Source organism: Herpailurus yagouaroundi, unplaced genomic scaffold (genome assembly GCF_014898765.1).
Source record: "Herpailurus yagouaroundi ecotype Mexico unplaced genomic scaffold, PumYag 140, whole genome shotgun sequence".
Classification (NCBI taxonomy): domain Eukaryota; kingdom Metazoa; phylum Chordata; class Mammalia; order Carnivora; family Felidae; genus Herpailurus; species Herpailurus yagouaroundi.
The window spans coordinates 81,670,260-81,693,642 of NW_024412395.1; the positions used below are offsets into that span (position 1 = coordinate 81,670,260).

At 38.5% G+C, this 23,383-nt stretch overlaps 1 protein-coding gene across 3 annotated transcripts in view; it reads right to left on the minus strand.

The window, feature by feature from the left end:
- WDR12 (WD repeat domain 12) overlaps positions 1-21,472 on the minus strand; it is a 26,566-nt gene extending 5,094 nt beyond the window's left edge. Inside the window, exons 1-9 of one of the 3 annotated variants that reach the window (XM_040475901.1) lie at positions 21,085-21,472; positions 20,429-20,549; positions 16,985-17,079; positions 13,373-13,467; positions 12,195-12,301; positions 10,988-11,103; positions 10,394-10,548; positions 8,635-8,680; positions 6,123-6,208 (exon numbers count right to left, since the gene is read on the minus strand). In XM_040475901.1, the coding sequence (XP_040331835.1) occupies positions 6,123-6,208; positions 8,635-8,680; positions 10,394-10,548; positions 10,988-11,103; positions 12,195-12,301; positions 13,373-13,467; positions 16,985-17,079; positions 20,429-20,549; positions 21,085-21,088 (825 nt within the window). In that variant the 5' untranslated portion in view covers positions 21,089-21,472. Of the gene's footprint in view, positions 1-6,122; positions 6,209-8,634; positions 8,681-10,393; positions 10,549-10,987; positions 11,104-12,194; positions 12,302-13,372; positions 13,468-16,984; positions 17,080-20,428; positions 20,550-21,039 lie in introns of all 3 variants that reach the window. The other 2 variants (XM_040475902.1, XM_040475903.1) reach the window with 2 other exon arrangements.
- Between the last annotated feature and the right edge of the window lie 1,911 nt (positions 21,473-23,383).

Here is a 23,383-nt window from a genome sequence, read left to right on the forward strand (position 1 = left end):
GGGGCTCGAACTCACGGACCGCGAGATCGTGACCTGGCTGAAGTCGGGCGCTTAACCGACTGCGCCACCCAGGCGCCCCAATATCTATCTTTTTTTAAAAAAAAAAATTTTTTTTTCAACGTTTATTTATTTTTGGGACAGAGAGACAGAGCATGAATGGGGGAGGGGCAGAGAGAGAGGGAGACACAGAATCGGAAACAGGCTCCAGGCTCCGAGCCATCAGCCCAGAGCCTGACGCGGGGCTCGAACTCACGGACCGCGAGATCGTGACCTGGCTGAAGTCGGACGCTTAACTGACTGCGCCACCCAGGCGCCCCGGTGTAATATCTATCTTAAAGAACAAGTGAAACAGAGAAAGAGTTCTGAAATGGAAGACAGTTAATCTACGTTTGTAACTGCTATATTTAACCTCCTTAAATATCATTACCTCATCTGTAATGTGAGTGGCTTATATCAGCAAAGTTTCTCGGTAAAGGTTCAGAAAGTTAAGTATTTTAGCCTTCTAATGTCTGTTGTATACTCTTGTTTTTAAAACCACCTAAAATTGTAAAAATCATTCTTAGCTCTCTGTAATACAAAAATAGGTCACAGCCAAATCAGCTGTTAGGCTATACTTTACCAACTCCTATACCAAATGATCCCTAAGTCCAATCTTCTAGCTCTAGAATTTTCCTGAGAGAAGTAAAGAAGTGTAATAGAGGAATGAGGAACAGAATGACCTCGGTTGTGATCCAAAGCAAAATAAAAAGGTAAGAAAGATAATCCAGCAGAGACACTGGGATAGAAAACAGCAAGGTAGCGGTGCCTGGATGGCTTAGTCAGTTAAGCGTCCGACTTCAGGTCATGATCTCACCACTTGTGAGTTCTAGCCCTGCGCTGGGCTCTGTGCTGACAGCTCAGAGCCTAGAGCCTGCTTTAAATTGTGTCTTTCTCTGAGCCTCCCCTGCTCACACTCTTTCTCTCTCTCAAAAATAAATAAACATTAGGGGTGCCTGGGTGGCTCAATAGGTTAAGTGTCCAACTTTTGCTCAGGTCATGATCTCATGTTCGTGTGTTCGAGCCCCACATCAGGCTCTGTGCTGACAGCTCAGGGCCTGGGGCCTGCTTCCGATTCTGTGTCTCGCTCCCTCTCTTGCACTGTCTCTTTCTCTCTCAAAAATAAACATTAAAAAAAATTAAAAATAAACAAACATTAAAAAAATTAAAGAAAGAAAACAGCAAGGTAAAAACAAATGGGCAACACGAGTTTTAGGGAATGATAAACTGTTCTCTACCTTGATGATGCAGTGGTTACATAGTCTATGCATTTATCAAAACTCAAAAGTTATACACCAAGAATACAAAATCAATGTACAGAAATCTGTTACATTTTTATACACCAATAATGAAGCAGTAGAAAAAGAAATCAAGGAATTGATCCCATTTACAATTGCATGAAAACAGTAAGATACATAGGAATAAACCTAACCAAAGAGGTAAAAGATGTGTACTTTGATAACTATGGAACACTTACAAAAGAAATTAAAGGGGACACAAAGAAATGGAAAAGCATCCCAAGTTCACGGATCAGAAGGACATTGTTAAAATGTGTATACTACCCAAGCAATCTACACATTTAACGCAATCTCTATCAAAACACCACTAGTATTTTTCACAGAGGTAAAACAAATAATCCTAAAATTCGTGCGGAACCACAAAGATCCTGAATAGCCAAAACAATCCTGAAAAAGAAAAGCAAAGTGGGAGGCATCACAATTCTTGTATTGCAAGCTATATTACAAAGGTGCAGTCCTTAAGACATTATAGTACTGGCACGAAAACAAACACATAGATCAATGGAAGAGATTAGAAAACCCAGAAATGGACCCACAACTATATGTTCAACTAACCTTCGACAAAGCAGGAAAGAACATCTATCCAATGGAAAAAAAAGTCTCTTCAACAAATGGTTTTGGGAAAATTGGACAGCAACATGCAGAAGAATGAAACTAGACTACTTTCTTATAAGATACACACAAATAAACTCAAACTGGATGAAAGACCTAAATGTGAGACAGGAAACCATCAAAATTCTAGAGATCACAGGCAGCAACCTCTTTGACCTTGGCCTCAGCAGCTTCTTACTAGACACATCACCAGAGGCAAGAGAAACAAAAGCAAAAATGAACTACTGGGACTTCATCAAGATAAAAAGCTTCTGCACAGCAAAGGAAACAATCAGCAAAACTAAAAGGCAACCTTTGGAATGGGAAGAGATATCTGCAAATGACATTATCTGATAAAGGATTAGTATCCAAAATCTAGAAAGAACCTATCAAACTCAACATCCAAAAAACAATAATCCGGTGAAGAAATGGGCAGAAGGTATGAATAGACACTCTTCCAAGAAGACATCCAGATGGCAAACAGACACATGAAAAGATGCTCAATATCACTCATCATCTGGGAAATACAAATTAAAACTACAGGGGCGCCTGGGTGGCGCAGTCGGTTAAGCGTCCGACTTCAGCCAGGTCACGATCTCGCGGTCCGTGAGTTCGAGCCCTGCGTCAGGCTCTGGGCTGATGGCTCGGAGCCTGGAGCCTGTTTCCGATTCTGTGTCTCCCTCTCTCTCTGCCCCTCCCCCGTTCATGCTCTGTCTTTCTCTGTCCCAAAAATAAATAAACGTTGAAAAAAAAAAAACTACAATGAGATACCACCTCACACCTGTCAGAATGGCTAAAATTAACAACTCAGGAAACAACAGGTGTTGGTGACGATTCGAAGAAAAGGGAACACTTTTGCAATGCTGGTGGGAACACAAATTGGTGCAGCCACTCTGAAGAACAGTATGGAGGTTCCTCAGATAGTTAAAAATACAACTACCCTGTGATCCAGTAATTGCACTAATAGGTATTTACCCAAAAGATACAAAAACACAGATTCAAAGGGGTACATGCAACCTGATGTTTATAGCAGCATTATCAACAACAGCCAAACTACAGAAAGAACCCAAGTGTCCATCAACAGATGAATGGATAAAGAAGATATGGGGTGTGTGTGTGTGTGTATGTGGATGAACATAGGGGAAGGATAAAAATAAGAGAGGGAGACAAACCATAAGAGACTCTTAACTACAGAAACAAACAGGGTTGCTGGAAGGGAGGTGAGCAGGGTGATGGGTTAACAAGGAGGGCACTTGTCTTGAGCACTGGGTGTTGTATGTAAGTGATGAATCACTAAACTCTACTCCTAAAACCAGTATTACACTATATATTAACCAACCAGAATTTGAATAAAAAATAAAAATAAAAAATAAAGGGCCAGCACTTAAATTACACTATGTAGCACCAGAAATCGACAAAATGATACACACTTTTTAATAGTAACTAAATGTAAACATAAATTATGTGTTAAATAAAATCAGTTATGGCATTAAAAATTTGGCCATATTGAGTGCTGGTAAGGATGTAGAGTAACTTTGATTCTTTTTATACTTTCAGTGGAAATATAAACTGATGTAACCATTTTGGAAAACTTTTTGCCAGTATCTAACATTTGAAAAACTCAACCTGTGCATACCTTGAGACCCAGCAATTCTAGTTTTGCAATTCTACATATGCAGAAATTACTGTATAAGTACACCTAAAGAAAAGTAAAATGACTAAAAAAAATTTTTTTTTCCAACATATATTTATTTTTGGGACAGAGAGAGACAGAGCATGAATGGGCGAGGGGCAGAGAGAGAGGGAGACACAGAATCGGAAACAGGCTCCAGGCTCTGAGCCATCAGCCCAGAGCCCGACGCGGGGCTCGAACTCACAGACCGCGAGATCGTGACCTGGCTGAAGTTGGACGCTTAACAGACTGCGCCACCCAGGCGCCCCTAAAAAATTTTTTTTAATGTTTATTAATTTTTTTTTGATAGAGACAAAGCACCCGTGGGGGAGGGGCAGAGAGAAAAGGAGACAGAATCCCAACCACGTTCCAGGCTCCAAGATATCAGCAGAGTCCAACTTGGCACTTGAACCCACAAACTGTGAGATCATGACCTTAGCCTAAGTTGGCACCCCTAAAATAACTTCTTTTAATGTTTATTTTTGAGAAAGAAAGAGCACGTGCGTGGGGGGGAAGGGCAGAGAGAGAGAGAGAGAGAACACGCCAAGCAGGCTCCACACTGTCAGTGCAGAGCCCAACGTGGGGCTTGAACTCATGAACCATGAGATCATGACCTGAGCCAAAATCAAATCACTTAACTGACTGAGCCACCCAGGCACCCCAAGTATAGGAGCTTTCTTAGCAACGTTATTTATGGTAGCCAAAACTGGAATCAACTTAAATGTCCATCAAAAGAAGAATGGATAGGGCGGCCTATCCATTGGATTAAGCATTCAACTCAGGTCATGATCTCATGGTTCCGGAGTTCGAGCCTTGCATCAGGTTCTGTGCTGACTGCATGGAGCCTGCTTGGAATTCTCTCTCCTCTCTGCCCCTATCCAACTCATGCTCTCGCTTTCTCTCTCTCAAAATAAATAAATAAACTTAAAAAAAAAAATGAATGGATAAATTCTGATATAGTCAATGCAAGAGGATGCTATACATTAATGAAAAGAACTATTACGTGCAGCAACATAAAGCGAATCTCACAGATTATCACCTGAAGTTTAAAAATTAATGTAAGGTGACACGAGACAGAACAGTGATCACCTTTATGGGCTACCATTGCAAAGCAGACCAGAGGGAGTCTTCTAGGGTGTTGGTAATTCTCTATGCTTTATTTGGGTTGTGATTACTCGAGTGTATGTTTGTTAAACTTCACTGTACACTTAACTGTACGTGTGTCAAACTTTAATTGAAAGAAAGGAAAAAAAGCTACCTTCTGAGGGATTAACTTCTCTAATTCAAGAAATCTTTTTCTACTCAGATATTCTTTAAAGGTTGACCAGAGATATGCATCAGTAAATTACCACTTATCCAATTGGTGAGGCATTTATAGCTTTAACTTAAGACTAAGCGATAAGGAGGGGCGCCTGGGTGGCGCAGTCGGTTAAGCGTCCGACTTCAGCCAGGTCACGATCTCACGGTCCGGGAGTTCGAGCCCCGCGTCAGGCTCTGGGCTGATGGCTCAGAGCCTGGAGCCTGTTTCCGATTCTGTGTCTCCCTCTCTCTCTGCCCCTCCCCCGTTCATGCTCTGTCTCTCTCTGTCCCAAAAATAAATAAATGTTCAAAAAAAAAGAAAATTAAAAAAAAAAAAAAAAGACTAAGCGATAAGGAAATTAAGTAGCTGACAGATCATTCCTCTTGCAATTCAGCAGTCCATGTTTAAATGTACTAAGAAATCATAAACCACTTCTTTCAGTTGGAACTGGTTAAGTGCTATTTTTTATTACATTTTATGTGACTCTGATTAATCATTTTATGATTATACTTTATTCCTCCTTTTCAACTGTTTTTATAAAATATTTTGTTATTTGTAACTACAAGAAATAATGTGCAAATGTGTTTTACTGTACATTCATTACAGCTGTGAGAAAATGAATGGAAAACATGTCTTCCTAAACCTGATTCAGTATTGTCCTTCTCATTTTGCGTATTAACTTGGGTCAGATCATATTATGACAAATATTTTCCTAACAAAACAGAACAAATAAGAATATGGGTGGACTTTCTGACTTTAATCTAACGGGACTAATAGCTAAATGACAGAATCAAACTCAAATTAATTTTGACTCTCTATTGATTTAGGAGATATAATTAGCATTCCTAGTAAGAATTATATTCTCAGTGTATGAAACAATATCATTAAACAATCGACGTATTAAAATGTTTCACTTAATTTGGATTCAAGCTTTAACAATTAAAAGATTCTACTAAAAACTGCATCATGGGATCAAATATAATAGCTAAATAATCGACCTACTAATCTGTAAGCCTGGCTAAATACCACTACGTTCAAAGACTCAGATAAATGTAGCATACTACAGTATTTGTAATAAAAATTTACCAATCTACTATAAGAAAGCCTAATTATGGTTGACAAAGCAACGCAAGAAAAAGGGAAATTTAAATAGAAAAGATTAAATTGTCATACATTTGTCAGTACAGACCTCAGCTAAATATAGTAAGTTCTCAAAAATACTTACCCTTGTCAGTCCCAACTGCTCTGTTTTCTGTTTCTTTCTTGGTCGATTTGTGGATTCCTCCATTTCATCTTCTTCATCTGTAGGAACTGTATCACAGAGAATTAGATTTGATGTTTTAAAAATTTAGGGTAAATATTAATTGCAAACAGTTTTAAAAGAATTCTTACATTTCTGGGTATATGTTTTCTTAACTGGTTAGGGAATAAATATTCCTCCTTATTTTGGTTAAAGAAATTTACATATAAAAACAATACCTGGGTTATTAGTCTTCCAAAAGGAGAAAGCAAAAAATAGAGTACATTAAAATCCTAAAGCCTAACCAGTTTGATATCTTGCTATGTCTTTAAGATCATTATGAATATTCATCACTTTACCATATCTATGAAAAATTGCTTACTATTAGTTATAGGAGAGTTCTTTTTTTTTTTAAACACTTTTTTAATGTTTTTATTTATTTTTGAGATGGAGAGAGACAGAGCATGAGCAGGGGAGGGGCAGAGAGAGAAGGAGACACAGAATCCAAAGCAGGCTCCAGGCTCTGAGCAGTCAGCACAGAGCCCAACGCGGGGCTCGAACTCACAGACTGTGAGATCATGACCTGAGCCGAAGTCAGATGCGTAACCCATGGAGCCACCCAGGCGCCCCAGGAGAGTTCTGAACACATTGTATTTTTATTATGATGAATGGAATAACAACAGGGTGCCTGGGTGGCTCAGTTAGTTAAACATACAACTCTTGGTTTTGTCTCAGTCATGATCACATGGTTTGTGAGATCAAGCCCGTGTTGGGCTCTGTACTGACAGCAAGAAGCCTGCTAGGGATTCTCACTCTCTCACTCCCTTTGCCCCTCCCCCGCACACATGCAGGCACAGGCACACTCTCTCTCAAAATAAATAAATGAACATTAAAAAAAAGAAGGGAATGACAGGTAAACAAACACATTACATGGAGAAACAATCCAGTTATGCTTATTCTTCTTGACTATTTCACTTTTATAACAATGAATTAAAAGTATTTCAGATTACAAAATATTCCACAAAAGGAAAATTATCCAAACAACTTTCTGCCTCAAACCTGTTTGCTTTAAGCATTACTGAGAAATCTACTGAAATCATCTACTGACTTATCTTTAAGTCTACTTATCTTTAATCTACTGACTTATCTTTATTTCCTACTACTGACACTGTTTAAGCTTTTCTTGATCCCCCAATTCTACTTTGTGAACTGTAGTTAGGGTATTATACTATAATAAAGCAATTCCCTCAGAAGTAATAGGGATTCTGCTCTATTTACCTAGGCAATCTGTGGGTCTTCCCCCTCTTTTCTCCTCACTACTCTCAAAGCACCTTCCTTTAAGAGTCCTCCTTCCTCCAACTCTTCCTCCAAATTATCCCTTCTATGTTTTCAAAGTAAAAAAATTAAGTTTGGCAAAACTACACCGCAAAAAAAATTTAAAGGGGCACCAGGTGGCTCAGTTGGTTAAGCATCCAACTCTTGGTTTCAGCTCAGGTCATGATCTCTGTTTCGTGAGTTCAAGCCCCCTATTGGGCTCTGCACTGGCATCGTGGAGCCTGATTGGGATTCTCTCTCTCCTTCTCTCTGCCCCTTCCCTTCTCTTCCCCCTCTCTCTGCCCCTTCCCTACTCACACTGTGTCTATCTTTCTCACCAGAAATAAACTTATTTTTTTAAGTAAATTAGCTTAACTATGAAGTTTCTCTTTTTCATTTTTTTTAAGGTTTATTTATTGAGAGAGAGAGCATGGGCGAGGGACAGGCAGAGAGAGAGGGAAAGAGAATCCCAAGCAGGCTCCGCGCTATCAGCACAGAGCACGACATGGAGCTTGATCTCACAAACTATGAGATCATGACCTAAGCTAAAACCAAGAGTCAGATGCTTAACCAGCTGAGCCACCCAAGCGTCTCTTAACTAAAATTTCTCTAACAGTGGAGTGTTATCAAAGTGACTCAAGCTATTTTTTCTTATTTCCAGGTTCCTGAATAAGAGAACTCTGAGAACTAAGCAGTTATGTCCCATTGCACCAATCATGTTGTTGAGTTACATGCAGCAATTCAGTCACATGGTTCAATAAATAAGGGGGTAATAGATAGAAACACATTTTTTTTTTTATTTTTTTTTTTCAACGTTTATTGATTTTTGGGACAGAGAGAGACAGAGCATGAACGGGGGAGGGGCAGAGAGAGAGGGAGACACAGAATCGGAAACAGGCTCCAGGCTCTGAGCCATCAGCCCAGACCCCGACGCGGGGCTCGAACTCACGGACTGCGAGATCGTGACCTGGCTGAAGTCGGACGCTTAACCGACTGCGCCACCCAGGCGCCCCTAGAAACACATTTTGAAACACAAAGCATACTAATTTTTCTCGATATGTTCCTTTATTTGTATCCTAAAAAGCTCTGATTTATTTTTATGGATCAAAATGGGGGTTAAAAAGTCTTCTGTCACTGGAATTCTTGGAACATTTTTAGTAAGTCAAAATAAACTAATATTTACCTGTAGACCAGATCTTTAGCATCTTGTCCCAGGAGCCACTGCAAAACTAAAAACATACATGAAGAGAAAGAGTATATAATATAACCTATCGTATTATTTGCCTTGATTTTTCTATTTATAACTTAAAACCTATACTTTGCTCTGAAATCCTTTACTACTATTGTACCATCTGCATAGCTTTCTTAGTCTCCTGGAAGTTGTATCCACAATCTCATGACAACTGAAGGCATTGCCATTCTTACATGGCCCTGTGCCCTGGCTTTGGTTGCATAGATCGAGGTAGGCAACTGATCTACAGAGTACCAATAAGTCTCTCCCTCCTTCAGGACCTTTTTATGAAAGCCTATGTTCCAGAGAGTTGAAGTTCATCTTCTCCAGGAACTGATGGTAAAGGGTGTGAAACCTAGGAATACTGAAAGCTAGGTTTTATTGTCATGTGGAAAAAAGCCAGTTTGGGGGCATCTGGGTGGCTCAGTCGGTTAAGCATCTGACTTCGGCTTAGGTCATGAGCTCATGGTTCCTGGGTTGAAGCCCCACATCAGGCTCTGTGCTGAGAGCTCAGGGCCTGGAGCCTCCTTCAGATTCTGTGTCTCCCTCTCTCTGCCCCTGTCCTGCTCACGCTGTCTCTCTCTCTCAAAAATAAACATTAAAAAAATTTTTTTTTAAAGAAAAAGCCATTTTGAAGTGAAAGAGAAGAAGTCAACTTAGGGAGATGAGCGAGGAAGGGAGAGGAATGTGCTGGCCACATTCAAGCTCAACTCCATTGGTTCCTAAGACTCAAATGCATCCTCACCCAGTTAGTGATGTGATTGTTTATTCCTTCCTGGATCTCACAAACTTCTTTTTTCATTTTTTAAAAAATGTTTATTCATTGTTCAGAGAGAGAGAGAGACAGAGTGCAAGCAGGGGAGGGGCAGAGAGAGGAGACACAGAATCCGACACCGGCTCCAGGCTCTGAGCTGTCAGCACAGAGCCCAACACGGCGCGCAAATCCACGAACTGTGAGATCATGACCTGAGCCAAAGTCCGACGTTCAACCGAGTCACCCAGGCACACCTGGATCTCACAATCTTTTCAGCTGAAAAAAGTTCAAGATGAGTTTCTATCTCTTACAGCAAAAGGTAGAGTACAGTTAATTCATTTAAGTTTGGACTCAACAACAGGTAAACCTTCTTTATGGCTCTATATGAATAATCATAAATCTTTACCTTTGAATGCATCAAGGGTCCTCTAATATGCTAATTGGCAAAGAAATGCTGAAGAAATACTCTTAAACCCAACACAACTCAATGTGGTTTAGGAAACTTTCAAACAGCAAGAGAATTTATAACTCCTCATATGTCAATAGTGTTGTACTCAGGTTTTTTTCTTTTTTTACCATTTTGTCACGATAAGAGTAAATCAGCAATAATAGTAAAACAACCTCTATTAACACAAACCTTGAGTATGCTAAGGCTTAGATGATCAACTCGATTTTTTCAATTGATGAAAGCACTGAGTAGCTAGAAGATTGAAAATGTCAATCACTATGATTAAAGTTAAACTGCTGGTTTACCTGATTTCTTAGAATTTCTGCAGTAACCAGAAAAACCCATCTGAGGAAGTGAATTATCTCTCATTGAAAGAGTATTTACTTTGGGTTTGAAATCATATTCTTTAATTACCAACTGTTATGATTGTAGGACAATGAAGAAAAAATCGTTTGCATAAGAAGCTCAAATTCTAATTGAACAGTACTAGTAACACACTAGCTACTTACTTTAGTTCCTGTGCTATCAACAGCTATAGAATCCACACTTCCAGCATGACCTCTGCAGCAGTGCAGGGCTTTCACTTTGTTTCTCTCTACATTCCACTCCCATAAGAGAATAGTCTGATCCATAGAGGCACTCAATAGTAGGCAAGACAAACTGTCTGAAGAAAGGAGAACACAAGAACAAATTAGCACAAAAATTTTAAATACATTAAGTTCTAAAACTGAAGAACTGATTTTTTTTGTTGTTGAAAGACATTAAGAAGATAAAAGAGCTATATGCCAGCTTCGAAAAAGAAGTAACTTACAGTATAAAAGGATGATCCTTCAAAAATGCTATAAAACATGAGTTTAACACAATATTAACTTGAAAGTGCACATTATCTGCTATGATTTTAAAAATGTATGGATTGAATTCTACCACTTATGGATTTTCTTACATAATCTTTTTTTTCTTCAACACTGTATTTTTGAAAGACCTCACAATAACCAAGGCACATGGCACTTCCTACCCCATCCCCATTGTGCCCCAGCACTGAAAATGGCTTATTTCCGGTTCCCTGTTCAGGATTACTTTCCATTCAGGCAGAGAGTCCTAACCTTTTTTCACCCAGGCCACATCTTTTACAACATCTGTGTGTCCCACAATTGTCATTATTGACTTTCCTTCCAAGGACCAGATCCTCGAAGTCTTATCATAAGAACCAGTCAAGATCCTATGAAAAGAAAAAAACCCTTATGAAATCAAAAAGCAGCTTTTTCAAATCCTGAAATCAATTATATTTTTTTTAGTGTTTATTTTTATTTTTGAGAGAGAGAGAGAGAGAGAGAGAGAGAGAGCATGAGGGGAGGAAGGGTAGAGAGAAAAGTAGACACAGAATCTGAAGCAGACTCCAGGCTCTGAGCTGTCAACACAGAGCAGGATGCAGGGCTCGAACTCACGAACTGTGAGATCATGCCCTGAGCCGAAGTCAGACACTCAACTGACTGAGCCACCCAGGTGCCCCAATTATATTTCCAAGGCAATTAAATAAACCTTGAGATTATACTTTAAAAAGGTTTTTAATATGAAGACTAAGATTTTAAAAGGCATTAGATCAGATCTTACCTGTGACTTTTTCTGACCTCCTAAAAATAAAAACATAAGTAAAAAGCCCTAGACTTCATTTTAATTACTATTGTAAACACTACAACTCAGGGAAATTGCTTGTAAAGCCTAACTGCCCTTTGTACTTAACCACTGAAAATCATTCAACAGAAAAACAATAAAACCATCTAAGATAAAAGTAAAACCAGTAAAAACATCACTTGTGTAACAACTCCAGGAAGATATTCTTTTAAAAATGTAAGCTTGTACTATGATCCAGTCTCAAGATGCTTTTCAACAAGTAAGGCCACTGAGGGTTTGTTCTGAGCCATCCATACCTTCTCAGATCCAGTCTGCCCTTTTTAGCCCTATACCATGATCTGCATCTTCATGGTAGTAAGCCAGGAGATCTGTAGTTATAAGAGGGTTTTTTTCCCCTCTATGGAACAAATTATATCTTTGGTCTTATAAGCAACACACAAAAATAAAATATTCTAAGACACTTGACTTATTCATGTATAGACAAATGTCACTCCAACATCTTGGGAAGGAAAAGATATGCTTCTTCTTGAATAAATTGAATGTAAAGATCTTGGGCAAGGACACTGATACATATATCACAAAATTACTTTTACAAATAACACAGAATCAATCAGAGAAAAATATTCACATAGTGCAATTAAACAGACTGATGGAAGTGGCATAATAAAATGGCAATACCATTCTTCTGCCCCTCTGACTGAACTGATCCAATCATCATGGAACAAGCATTGTTCTGGCTGAGGTGCAGTGTACTTCTCCACGTATTCTAGTTCCACAACCTCTTCCTAGTGACAGAGAAAAACCAGAAATCAATCAGGCAGTAGTTCCAAAGTAGTATACTACAAACATAAAGGACCCCTTGTTTATTACGTCTCTTTCATGTAAGTCCCCTTCATAACCCAGAAATTTGGAGCCATGCAAAAGGCGAAAAACTTTATCTGACCTAACAGTGTGCAAACAGTAATATTAACGAATATTAACAACCTTGGAAAATTTATGCTGAAAGGGGGGTAGGGGGATATAAGGAACTTTAAAAAATAAAATTATAAAAGCATTCTACTTAATGAGGATGATAACAGTCCTGGATATGGATAGTCGTGATAGATGCATAATATTGTGAATATACTTAATGCCACTGAATTACACACTTAAAAATGATTAAAATGATAAATTTTATGCATATTTCATAATTCTAAAACTTGTCAAAAAATTATAAAAGCAATTACAAATTACATTTTAAATTATAAAAGCAGTATCAAGGAACTTTGAAAATTAGAGGAAGGGGGAACCACTATAAATCACAATTGTCTAACCCAAAAGTTTTTATACGTGCACAATCATTTTGTGTATCTTTTTTTTAAGGTTTTTTTTTTTTTTGAGAGAGAGAGAGGGGGAGAGAGAGTGGGGGAGGAGCAGACAGAGGGAGACACAGAATCCGATGCAGGCTCCAGGCCGTCAGCACAGAGCCCAATGTGGGGCTTGAACTCACGGACACCGAGATCATGACCTGAGCCGAAGTTGGACGCTCAACCGACTGAGCCACCCAAGCACCCCTCATTTTATACATCATTATTGGTAATAAACATGTATTTGGTATTCCCTTTCTTGATAATTCTTCCACAAATATGAAGGTTTTTTTTTTTTTATATTCATTCATCTACATTTCTTGAGTAAAACCTTCTCAGAAGAGGGGATTTCATTTTGAATATGCAAACACTGAAGTTCAAATTTCTAGAAAAAAAATACTAATAAAAAAAAAAATTTGGTTGCTAAAGATTCAGTCTGATTCTAAATGTTTTCCTACATTACCTGAGAACACCTTACATAAAACAGAGCAGGTAAACATTTGAACTTACCGATGAGATGTTTTCCAGTTCCATGTGTTTGAGTAAGGGCATTCGCAGAAACTGGCCCTTGATGAGGAAATCAAACTCCACATGTTTGTGTAACTCTAAAGAAAATGCATAATAAAATGATCGTTCTTAGAACCTGAAGTGACATTGGCAGAGGTATATGAGAAACCCCAAAACAAACAGGTATTTATTATTCCAGTGTGGCCTCTGAGTTTCTCCAGAATTTCTTCATGCCATAATCAGGCCATGTATTCTATTCCAGTACACTGTGTGATTTTTAGGAACAGAGGACTTTGTTCTGTTGGTGTAATTTTTTACTATTGTTGTTTCTATTATTTCTATTTAAAATTTATTTACTGTTATTTATTTCTATTTAAAAAAATGTTATTTCTACTTAAAACTTTTGGGGCACCCAGGTGGCTCAGTCGGTTGAGCGTCCAACTTTGGCTCAGGTCATAATCTCACAGTTTGTGAGTTCGAGCCCCACGTCGGGCTCTGTGCTGACAGCTCAGAGCCTGGAGCCTGCTTCAGATTCTGTGTCTCCCTCTCTCTCTGCCCCATCCCCACTCATGCTCTGTCTCTCTCTGTCTTAAAAATAAATTTTAAAAAAAATTTTAAAAAAACCAAGCTTTTTATTCTATGGAAAATTCCAAATATATATAAAAGTAGAAATAACATTATGAATTCCCATCACATACTTTGATAATTACCAACTCACTGACAATCATCTATACACCTCTCTCCACTCCTCTGCTGGTTTATTTTAAATCAAACCTTAGAAATGCTATCATTTTTATCTGTAAATGCTTTAATATGTATCTCTAAAAGGACCTAAAGTGATATTAAAAAATTTAATCATTATGGCTTTTAATATCAAATAGCCAATGTTCCTGTTTCCTTCTCTTTACAGTGAGCTTTTTATTTTTATTTTGTTTTAGGTGTATTTATTTATTCAAGTCATTTCTATACCCAATGTGGGGCTCGAACTCACGACCTAGAGAGGAAGAGTTGCATGCTCTTCTGACTGAGCCAGAGAAGTGACCTACAGTGAGCTTTTCAGAATCAGCATCCCAAGTCCACATATTATATCTGATTAATATGTTTTATTTAATCTTTAAGAGGTCCCCCTCCTTTTTTCCCCAGTCATTTATTTGTTAAAGAAACTGGGGGGGCACCTGGGTGGCTCAGCTGGTTAAGCATCCGACTTCGGCTCAGGTCATGATCTCACAGCTTGTTGAGTTCGAGTCCCATGTCAGGTTCTGTGCTGACCACTCAAAGCCTGGAGCCTGTTTTGGATTCCATCTCCCTGTCTCTCTACCCCTCCCCTGCTCAGTCTCTGTCTCTCAAAAGTAAATAAACGTTAAAAAAAATTTTTTTTAACAAAAAAAAGAAATTAGGTCATCTGTCTTCTAGTATTTCTTACATTCTGGTTGATTACATCTCCACGGTGTCCTATAAGATGTTCCTCTACCACCTACACATCCTATACACCAGGCAGACCTAAACAACTGATTAGACTTCAGGTTAGCTTTGTTTTTCTGGCAAGAATATTTATACATAGTATTATGTGTTTCCTACTGCATCACATCAGAAAATGCATTGTGTTGTTGTATGTCTTTCTATGATGTGATAATCTACATCTGGACTCTGATATTGTCAGCCTGGTCCCATCCATCCTAATATTCTCAGTCAGCCTTTCAACACGTAATAAATAGTTTTAGTAGCTACTGATAATCACTACTTAAACCCATTATTTCATTTGGAGTTACAAAATGCTAAAAATTATTCATTCTTTCTGCATTTATTAGCTGAAAGAAGAATTCTCTCATTGGATTATTTGGATTGTTGCCTTTTAAAAATCTGAAATCTGAATCATTTGCATCTTCAACTCAAGAGCAATCAATGACTTATTTGATTATTCAAAAAGAAACCAACATTCAATCTACAACTTTAGAAAAATATACAACTCTCTGGGTAACAACAAACATCCACACACTGGTATTACAAAGATTCTATTACAAGAATATTTCTTATTCTAGTTCAAAGACTTTTTCAGCAAGAATATATGGCAGTGTTGTAATTCAGAAGTAAATATTTATCAGAATCTTTATACATCAACTGGATGAAGTAAAGACAAGGACCTATGGGAAGTGTTATGTGAATCTCTCTCAATCAAGAACAATAGCTTCAATAGCTTGCTAGTAATGAAAAGACCGCAGACTCTGCCCCCTCCCACCAAAAACAAAAACAAAAAACTGTTCATAAACATCATCTCAGGGGTGTTTGGCTGGCTCATCTGGAAGATCATGAGATTTCTTCTTGGGGCCATGAGTTCAAGCCACAAGTTGGATACAGAAATTACCAAAAAAAAAACAAAAAAAAAAACCCCTCAAACTTTAAAAAAAAAGTTATAGGATTATTAGAAGACAGAGAAGAGGAATATATTAGGCATTAGTTTCTAACTCTCAACTCCTCATTCCTCCAACTAGGGTAGAATCAACAGAAACATCTGGGTAAAAATGTTTGTTTCTAAATGGTGACTTCATTGACAAATTATATTTTTATAAAATTTTTTTTTTTCAACATTTATTTATTTTGGGGACAGAGAGAGACAGAGCATGAACGGGGGAGGGGCAGAGAGAGAGGGAGACACAGAATCGGAAACAGGCTCCAGGCTCTGAGCCATCAGCCCAGAGCCTGACGCGGGGCTCGAACTCACGGACCGCGAGATCGTGACCTGGCTGAAGTCGGACGCTCAACCGACTGCGCCACCCAGGCGCCCCAACAAATTATATTTTTAAAGATCATGCTTCATGTTATTTTCAACCTTTCATGTTTAAATCTTCTATTTTATCTATGGTTCCCTTACTTTTCAATATACATTTGATTATAGACAATTTCAAACATATGCAACAGTGAAGAATAATATAGTAAACTTTCATATACCTATCACCCAGTTTTAACAATTATCAACTCCTGGCCAATCTTGTTTCATCAATATTTTTGCATACCTTGTTCATATGAATTTTATGGGCTAATAATTTATTTTCATACAACAGCATGTTTAACATTTATATCTCTTAAATGTTTTACTTGATACCCTTGCATGTTTATAAAATTTTACCATTAATTTTTCAATGAATTCTAAATACTTAAAAAAATACTAGTATTAGTATTGGCATCTATTATTACACAAAATACTCAAATAGTGACAATGTCATTTTGCTTTGTAGGATTGTAGCAACTGGGGCTCAAGCACCTAGATGCTTGTTCTATGCTTACCAATTCCAGATCTCCCTAGGAAAACCACAGTGTCATAACTATTACAACAAAATCGTATTCCTAAATGCCAATCACCTTATATCCATATTGCCTTTAAAGCAGATTAAACTGAAATAAATAAGAAAGAATTTTTCCTGAGAACTTGTATTTCAAAGCATTTAAAAAAGTATCACGTAGCAGGGAAACTCATAATTTATAAATTTTACCATTACAAAATGCATACAGTGTTTTAAAATAAGGCTTAAAAAAAGGAAACAAAATAAAATGTGATATATTTTAGTGTAGTTAGTGGCAATGCACCCTCTCCTAATTTCTCAGAGCATGTATACCTACCATTTTTGGCCTCCAGCAATTTATTGATGATGTTACTAAGGTCAGCAATTTCAGAAGCTGCAGGAATTGAGAAGGGAACATCATCTACCACATACCTATAAAAAGGAAATGATATGTCAAAGTCAAGTCTATGGATTATTTTAAGAAATGTGCATTTATTCATTCAGCAAATATTTACTGGGTATCTAATACATGCCAGACATTTTGCTACATGGGGTTACAAATGAAGCGACCCGGGTTCCCCTAGTTCCTCTTTATAATTTCTATGTCTTTATTGATATTTTGCTCATGTATTATTTTCCTGGTTTCCTCTTATTCTTTGTCCACGGTTTTCTTTAGCTCTTTGAGCATATTTAGGAGTATGTTGGGCTAGTTGACCTGCCCTGCAAGAAATGGTAAAAGGAATTCTTCAGGCTGAAATGAACAGACATAGACAGTAACTAAGCCATATGAAGCAGTATAAAACTCCAATACAGTTAACTACTGGGGTGTCTGGGTGGCTCATTCGGTTAAGCATCAAACTTCAGCTCATGTCATGGTCTCGTGGTTTGTGAGTTCAAACCCTGCATCGGGCTCTGTGCCGACAGCTCAGAGCCTGGAGCCTGCTTTGGATTCGGTGTCTCCCTCTCTCTCCACCCCTCCCCTGCTTGTGCTCTCTGCCTCTCTCTCTCTCAAAGTTAAGTAAACATCAAAAAAAAAAAAATTTTTTTTTAATGCTTATTTTTGGGAGTGCACAAGTGGGGGAGGAGCAGAGAGAGGGGGACAGAGGACCTGAAGCAGACTCTGCGCTGACACGCTGACAGCAGTGAGCCTGATGTGGGGCTCGAACTCACGAACCACAAGATCATGACCTGAGCTGAAGTCTGCTCAATCGACTAAGCCACCCAGGCGCCTCCCCCCCAAAATTTTTTAATTGTCAAAAAGTTAAATATGAAATTACTTTTCATATTTATCTAAGTATATACCCAAGTATATACCCAAGAGAAATGAAAATATATGTCCACACAAAAACTTACACACAAAAGTTCCCATCACCACTCCTTGTAACAGCCAAAAGGTGGAAACAATCCAAATGTCCATCAACTTAAAAATTGCAAACAAAATTTGGTATGTGGTATATCCATACAATGGAATGTTATTTGGCCCTAAAAAGGAATGAAGTACTGGTACACATTACAGTGTGAATGGACCTTATAAACATCATTCTAAGTAAGTGAAAGAAGCCACTCACAAAAGACCACATACTATAAAACTCCCTTTATACGAATTGTCCAAAACAGACAAATCTACAGAGATAGAAAGTAGATTAGTGGCTGCCTATGGCTGTAGTTGAAAGGATTAGGGGGTAATACCTAAAGGGTGATAAAAAAATGTTCCAAAATTGTACTGATGGTTGTTCAATTTTGCAAATATACTCAAAACCACTGAAATGGAGATTTTAAAGTATGAATTCTGCTCTAAGTGAATTATATCTCAATAAAGTTGTTACCACAAAAAAAAAGTCTAAAGCATGAATTAAGGCTATAGTTGTGGGGAATGGAAGTTTCAAAAGATGTTAAGATAGAATCTATGGCTCATCAAGACACGGTATAATAAATCTCTTTTTACTACAATGGGGTAGGGTTAGGGAAGGGGGCTTCAGATCTTGTTAAAACGTACATTGTAAAACAGTAGGTCTGAGGTGGAATCTGAGATTCTGCTTTTTCTAAAACCTCCCAAGTGATGTTGATGCTGCTAATCTTCAAACTATACTTTGGGTAGTAAGACTACAGCTCTATTTATATGTATCATGCTTAAAAAAATGTAAATAATTTAGGATTTCCAAAAGATAACAAAACCTAGAATTAAAGTTTTCGGTTTTTCCTTTCACCTACTATTTGGTCAGTAAAATGAGAGGGTGGGGGGAGTAGCATAATTCACATACACGTGTATATGTAAATTACATACATATATGTGAAAAAATTATCCCCCTCTCCATTTTACTTACCAGAACATATAATGTATAAGAAGCAAGAACTTAATTTTTAGGTTTTGTTAACTTTTTGAAGAATTTAAACACACACATACATATATGTTTATCTCAGGGTTAAAACGAATCGTCTATTATTTCTTAAAACTTCATGTGAATCACCAATTATCGCAATTAAAAACTTCAATTAGAAGAAATACTGTGGTCATGCTATTGCACCACATTCCTTGAGAAATATGCAGACCAAGTATATATACTCATGTGCATTGATAATACAATTTATCTATACCATAAGGAAGAATACAAGAGTGAATATGATTTACTAGGTCAACTCATACAGCTCCAACACATAATTTTAATTGAAGTGGGAGTTATCTAGCTTACAACTGGCAATAGCTTGTTAATACAACAAATATTCACTATTTATCATCAGTATGAGAAGAACTTGACAAACATTTGTTGATTCCGTCAATCCAAGAAGAGTAATACAGTCCCTACCATCAAGAGACTTACAATATAGCTGAAAAGACACTAAGAAAAGTTAGTGTAATGTACACCACAAGACTGAATACAATGAGATTTCAAACAAATGCTACTGACCTGGGGACCACTGGTAAAAATGTTCACATATACATACACACATGTATATACATACACACATACAGACCTACACACACACGCATACATGTGTAAGTATGTATATGAATATACAAACCTGTAACTGAAAGAACTTCACTATTACCAAAAATTAGTTCTATTGGGGTGCCTGGGTGGCTCGCCTGGTTAACCGTAGGACTCTTGATTTCTGCTCAGGTCATGATCTCATGGTTCCTGAGATCTAGCCCCTATTGGGCTTTGCACTGACAACATGGAGCCTGCTTGGGATTTTTCTCTCTCTTTCTCTCTCTCAAAATACATACATACATACATTCATACATAAATCTCTCAAAATAAATAAACAAACAGACATTAAAAAAAAAGTTCTACCAACCCCCATTCAGAGCTCCACTTTCTAGCCTGGTTTAGAAAAGCAATGTCTATTATCTACCTAAAAAAATAATAGTAATAAACTTGTGTTTTGAGAAATGGTGAAACATCCCTAGCAGGCAGCCTGTAAGGACTCGGTCCATTTTTCATTCTTAAAATCACATGTGCTTCATTCAGGAATCAAAGGTGAAGCCCCTCAAAGCCCTCTACAGTCACAATTCAAATTATATGCAGCCTTAGAAGCCAGGCAAAAAGGATCGGTGATATCAGATGTAGATCCCTGAGAAATCCCGGCAAGGTATCGCTTCCGCTTAACCGGAAAACGCGCTCAAGCCAAGAGTAAAGCCAAACAAACAAACAAAATAGGAGTTGGGGGAGGAATTGTGGGCAAAGACAACCGAGGCTCCACAAAGTCATACAGAAGGAGTTCTTGGAAAAGATCCCAGGGAGGCGAGAGGAAGAGAGGAAAGAAAAGGACGCTTACTTACTTCTTATTGTCAGTGAAGAATCGTGCCTGGAGCTGAGCCATGGCGAGGAGTATACATACACAAGACTTGTCTACCGAAACGAAAGGGGGTAATAGACAACAGGCGCTCTGGTCTTTTAAGACTACAAAAAGAGGTAACTCAAAATTAGCTTGCACAGGTACGCAAGAAGCTGCCGTGTTCCGGGCTTCGGTTTTCTTTCCTCCGGCCTCCTCAGCAACCACGAGGTTGCTCACACACCGAGACCCAGCCCACAAACATCAACTACCTATTCCTAGATACAGGAATCATCGATAGTAAAGCATGTCTTAAAGACGGGGTGTCCCTAATGTTTTTAAATTTTTTAAAAAATATTTAGAACTGTTATCGATTAAGAAGATACAGAAAAGTCCCAATTTAAACTGCTGCTCTATCTTTTTAATTGTAAGACGCTGTCTTCAGACCTGATACTTCAAACACAACTCCTAGACACTACCATTCCCAGAAAGCAGCGCTTCTCAGACGCAGTAACCACTGGGAATGGTAGTCTTTTTTTGCCATGCTGTCCTCAAGATAAATTTTATCCGTATTAAACCTTCCCAACCGCAGCCAGATATCTATTGTATTTCCTCTACCTTAAGCTTTAATTTGCTAAAGACTTTTTGGCTTTATTTTCTTACGCATACCGAGTCTTTCGGAGTACTTCGGCCTCCGGCTTCAGGCTCTAGATCCAGTGAGAGAAGGAATACGCGTGCGGAAAGCAAATCGGAAGAAACGGCCGACGGTGGCCGACTGTGCTCTTGTCTCATAGTACTACGCTGCGCGTTCTCAGAAGGATGCGCCTGCGCATTGTGCTGGTCTCCATGGCAGGGCCTCGGAGCCAAGACGAGGTTGAGTAGACTCGTTTTGAATTTTCTCCCCTCTGCTCCTGCACTTTGTGGACTTCCCTCCTCGCCCTGTAGGGCTCTCGGAGGCGGCGGGACTAAGGGAGTCGGAGGTTTGGCCGAGCTGTCTGCGCCCACCGACCGGACGCTGCCTCCCAACCCCCATTTCTTTCCTCCTGCCTCTTCCTCCCGTCACCTCCTGACCCTCCTGCTCTCTGAGCAACCGCCGGTCCCCGCCCCCAACCGGGCCCGGGTGGTGCCTTCCGCGCCCCGCCTCGGGGCCTTTTCGGGGTCCCACACCATGAGGCCTACTACCCCTCTCCCAGGACTGCTCTCGCGGGCCTCGGGAAAGCAGGCTGGAGAAGGTGGAGGTTAGGTGTCTGGAGGAGGGTTGCTGAGCTTCAGGACGCGCCACCGTCGCGGAGAAGTATCCAGACGCCTGGGCGGGAGCGCCCGGTGTGTGGTCCTTTTAGCAGCCACGAGCTCCAATTTTTAGGTTTTTTGTTTTTGGTTTTTTGGTTCTTTTTGTTTTCCCTTTATGAGCCCCATTTTATCTTCTGTTTAGAAAGGGAAAGGCGTCCTCCCGTACATTCTCAGACTACGCTTTTTGACTTTTGGTGTTAAAGTTACCCAAAGGCCTATGTCTTAACTCTCAATGGTCGGGAGAATTACTCTAATTAAATTTAGTTGTTTCGCTGTGGGAGGATGGATGGAGAGATACTTTCCAGATTTCAAAGTCACTTTTTAAGTCGTTCGCCAGAAAAGCTCCAAGAGGGGGACTCCAAGAGAGAGCAGTTTAGAATCAGGCAAAACTGGATTGCAGAATTTGTGGGCAGAGCAGTATGTGCAGGTGAAGACAACTAAAGCTTTCCTTTACGTTGCTTAAATATGTGCTACAATTAAGTAGACACCTGGTATTTAAATCAACCATAGACTGAGAAAGTATTTACACAATTGTAAGCGAAGAACAATCTTTTATTGGAAAGTAATGATAATGAAAGTAGGACTATTTTCAATTCACTCACCTTTTTAGAATGCGGCCTCTCGAACCTGAATGTTTCAAGTACATATTAAATCTCTGCCACACTTGGGTCACTGTGAGAATTAAATGCCACATAGTAAATGTTAGCTATTGTTACCATCACGATCATTTAGATGTCCAGTTTGACTAGAAGTTCTGCCAACGTGAATAAGAGAGAATCGTTTCGTGGTTAGAGGAATAAAAAAAAAAAAAAAAACCTCTATGCTGAAATCCTAGCTTGCAAATAGAAACTGTGGTCATTTAACCATGTGATTCATTGTAATGGTGAGAATGATATGCCTTAAATAAGTTAGATCACGTGAAGCTTGAACACTTTCTTAACTGAAGTGTTGCTCTTCGTATTTTCTGAATCTGGTAGTCGTGGAAAGAAATTTGACAGTTTTAAACATTCTCCTTTAGTTATAAGTGATTTTTGAGTTACAGCAGTAAAATTGCCGGAATTAAAATTCATAGGGCCTGAAATAATCTTCAAATAATTAGGTTCTTTTTCAGATAATTTTTTTACTATTGATAAAGTATTGATTAAAATGTCTTTTAAAAACATACAGGGGAGCCTGGCTAGCTCTGTCGATGCAGCATGCAGGTCTTGATCTCCGGGTTATAGGTTGTAAGTTAGAACCTCAGGCTGGGTGTAGAGATTAGCTAAAAATAAAATCTTAAGAAAAACAACAGCAAAAAACATATAGTAAGATTAATAAATTTTAGTGATTGTTATTTTGAAATTTACCATAATAAGAAAGTACAATACCTGATGGTACAGATTGATCTTAATTTTAATTGAAAAATATGACCAGTAAGATACAGAACCTAAGTATGCTTAATAAGATAAAACTTCAATTTGCCAAGCAGAAATGTTGAATTCACTAAAATACCTGTCTTCATTTGAGACCTTCCTTTGGTTAAGGAAAATTATAAGTGTTTCAAAGCAACTCAACATCCACTGTGATGGCTTTGGTGTTTTTTCAGTAGTGACTTGTATCATACTTGGTGTTCCCTCCATGCAGTACTTAGGGTAGTTAATGCTTTTACTTTGAGTGGTTTTTTACATTTTTT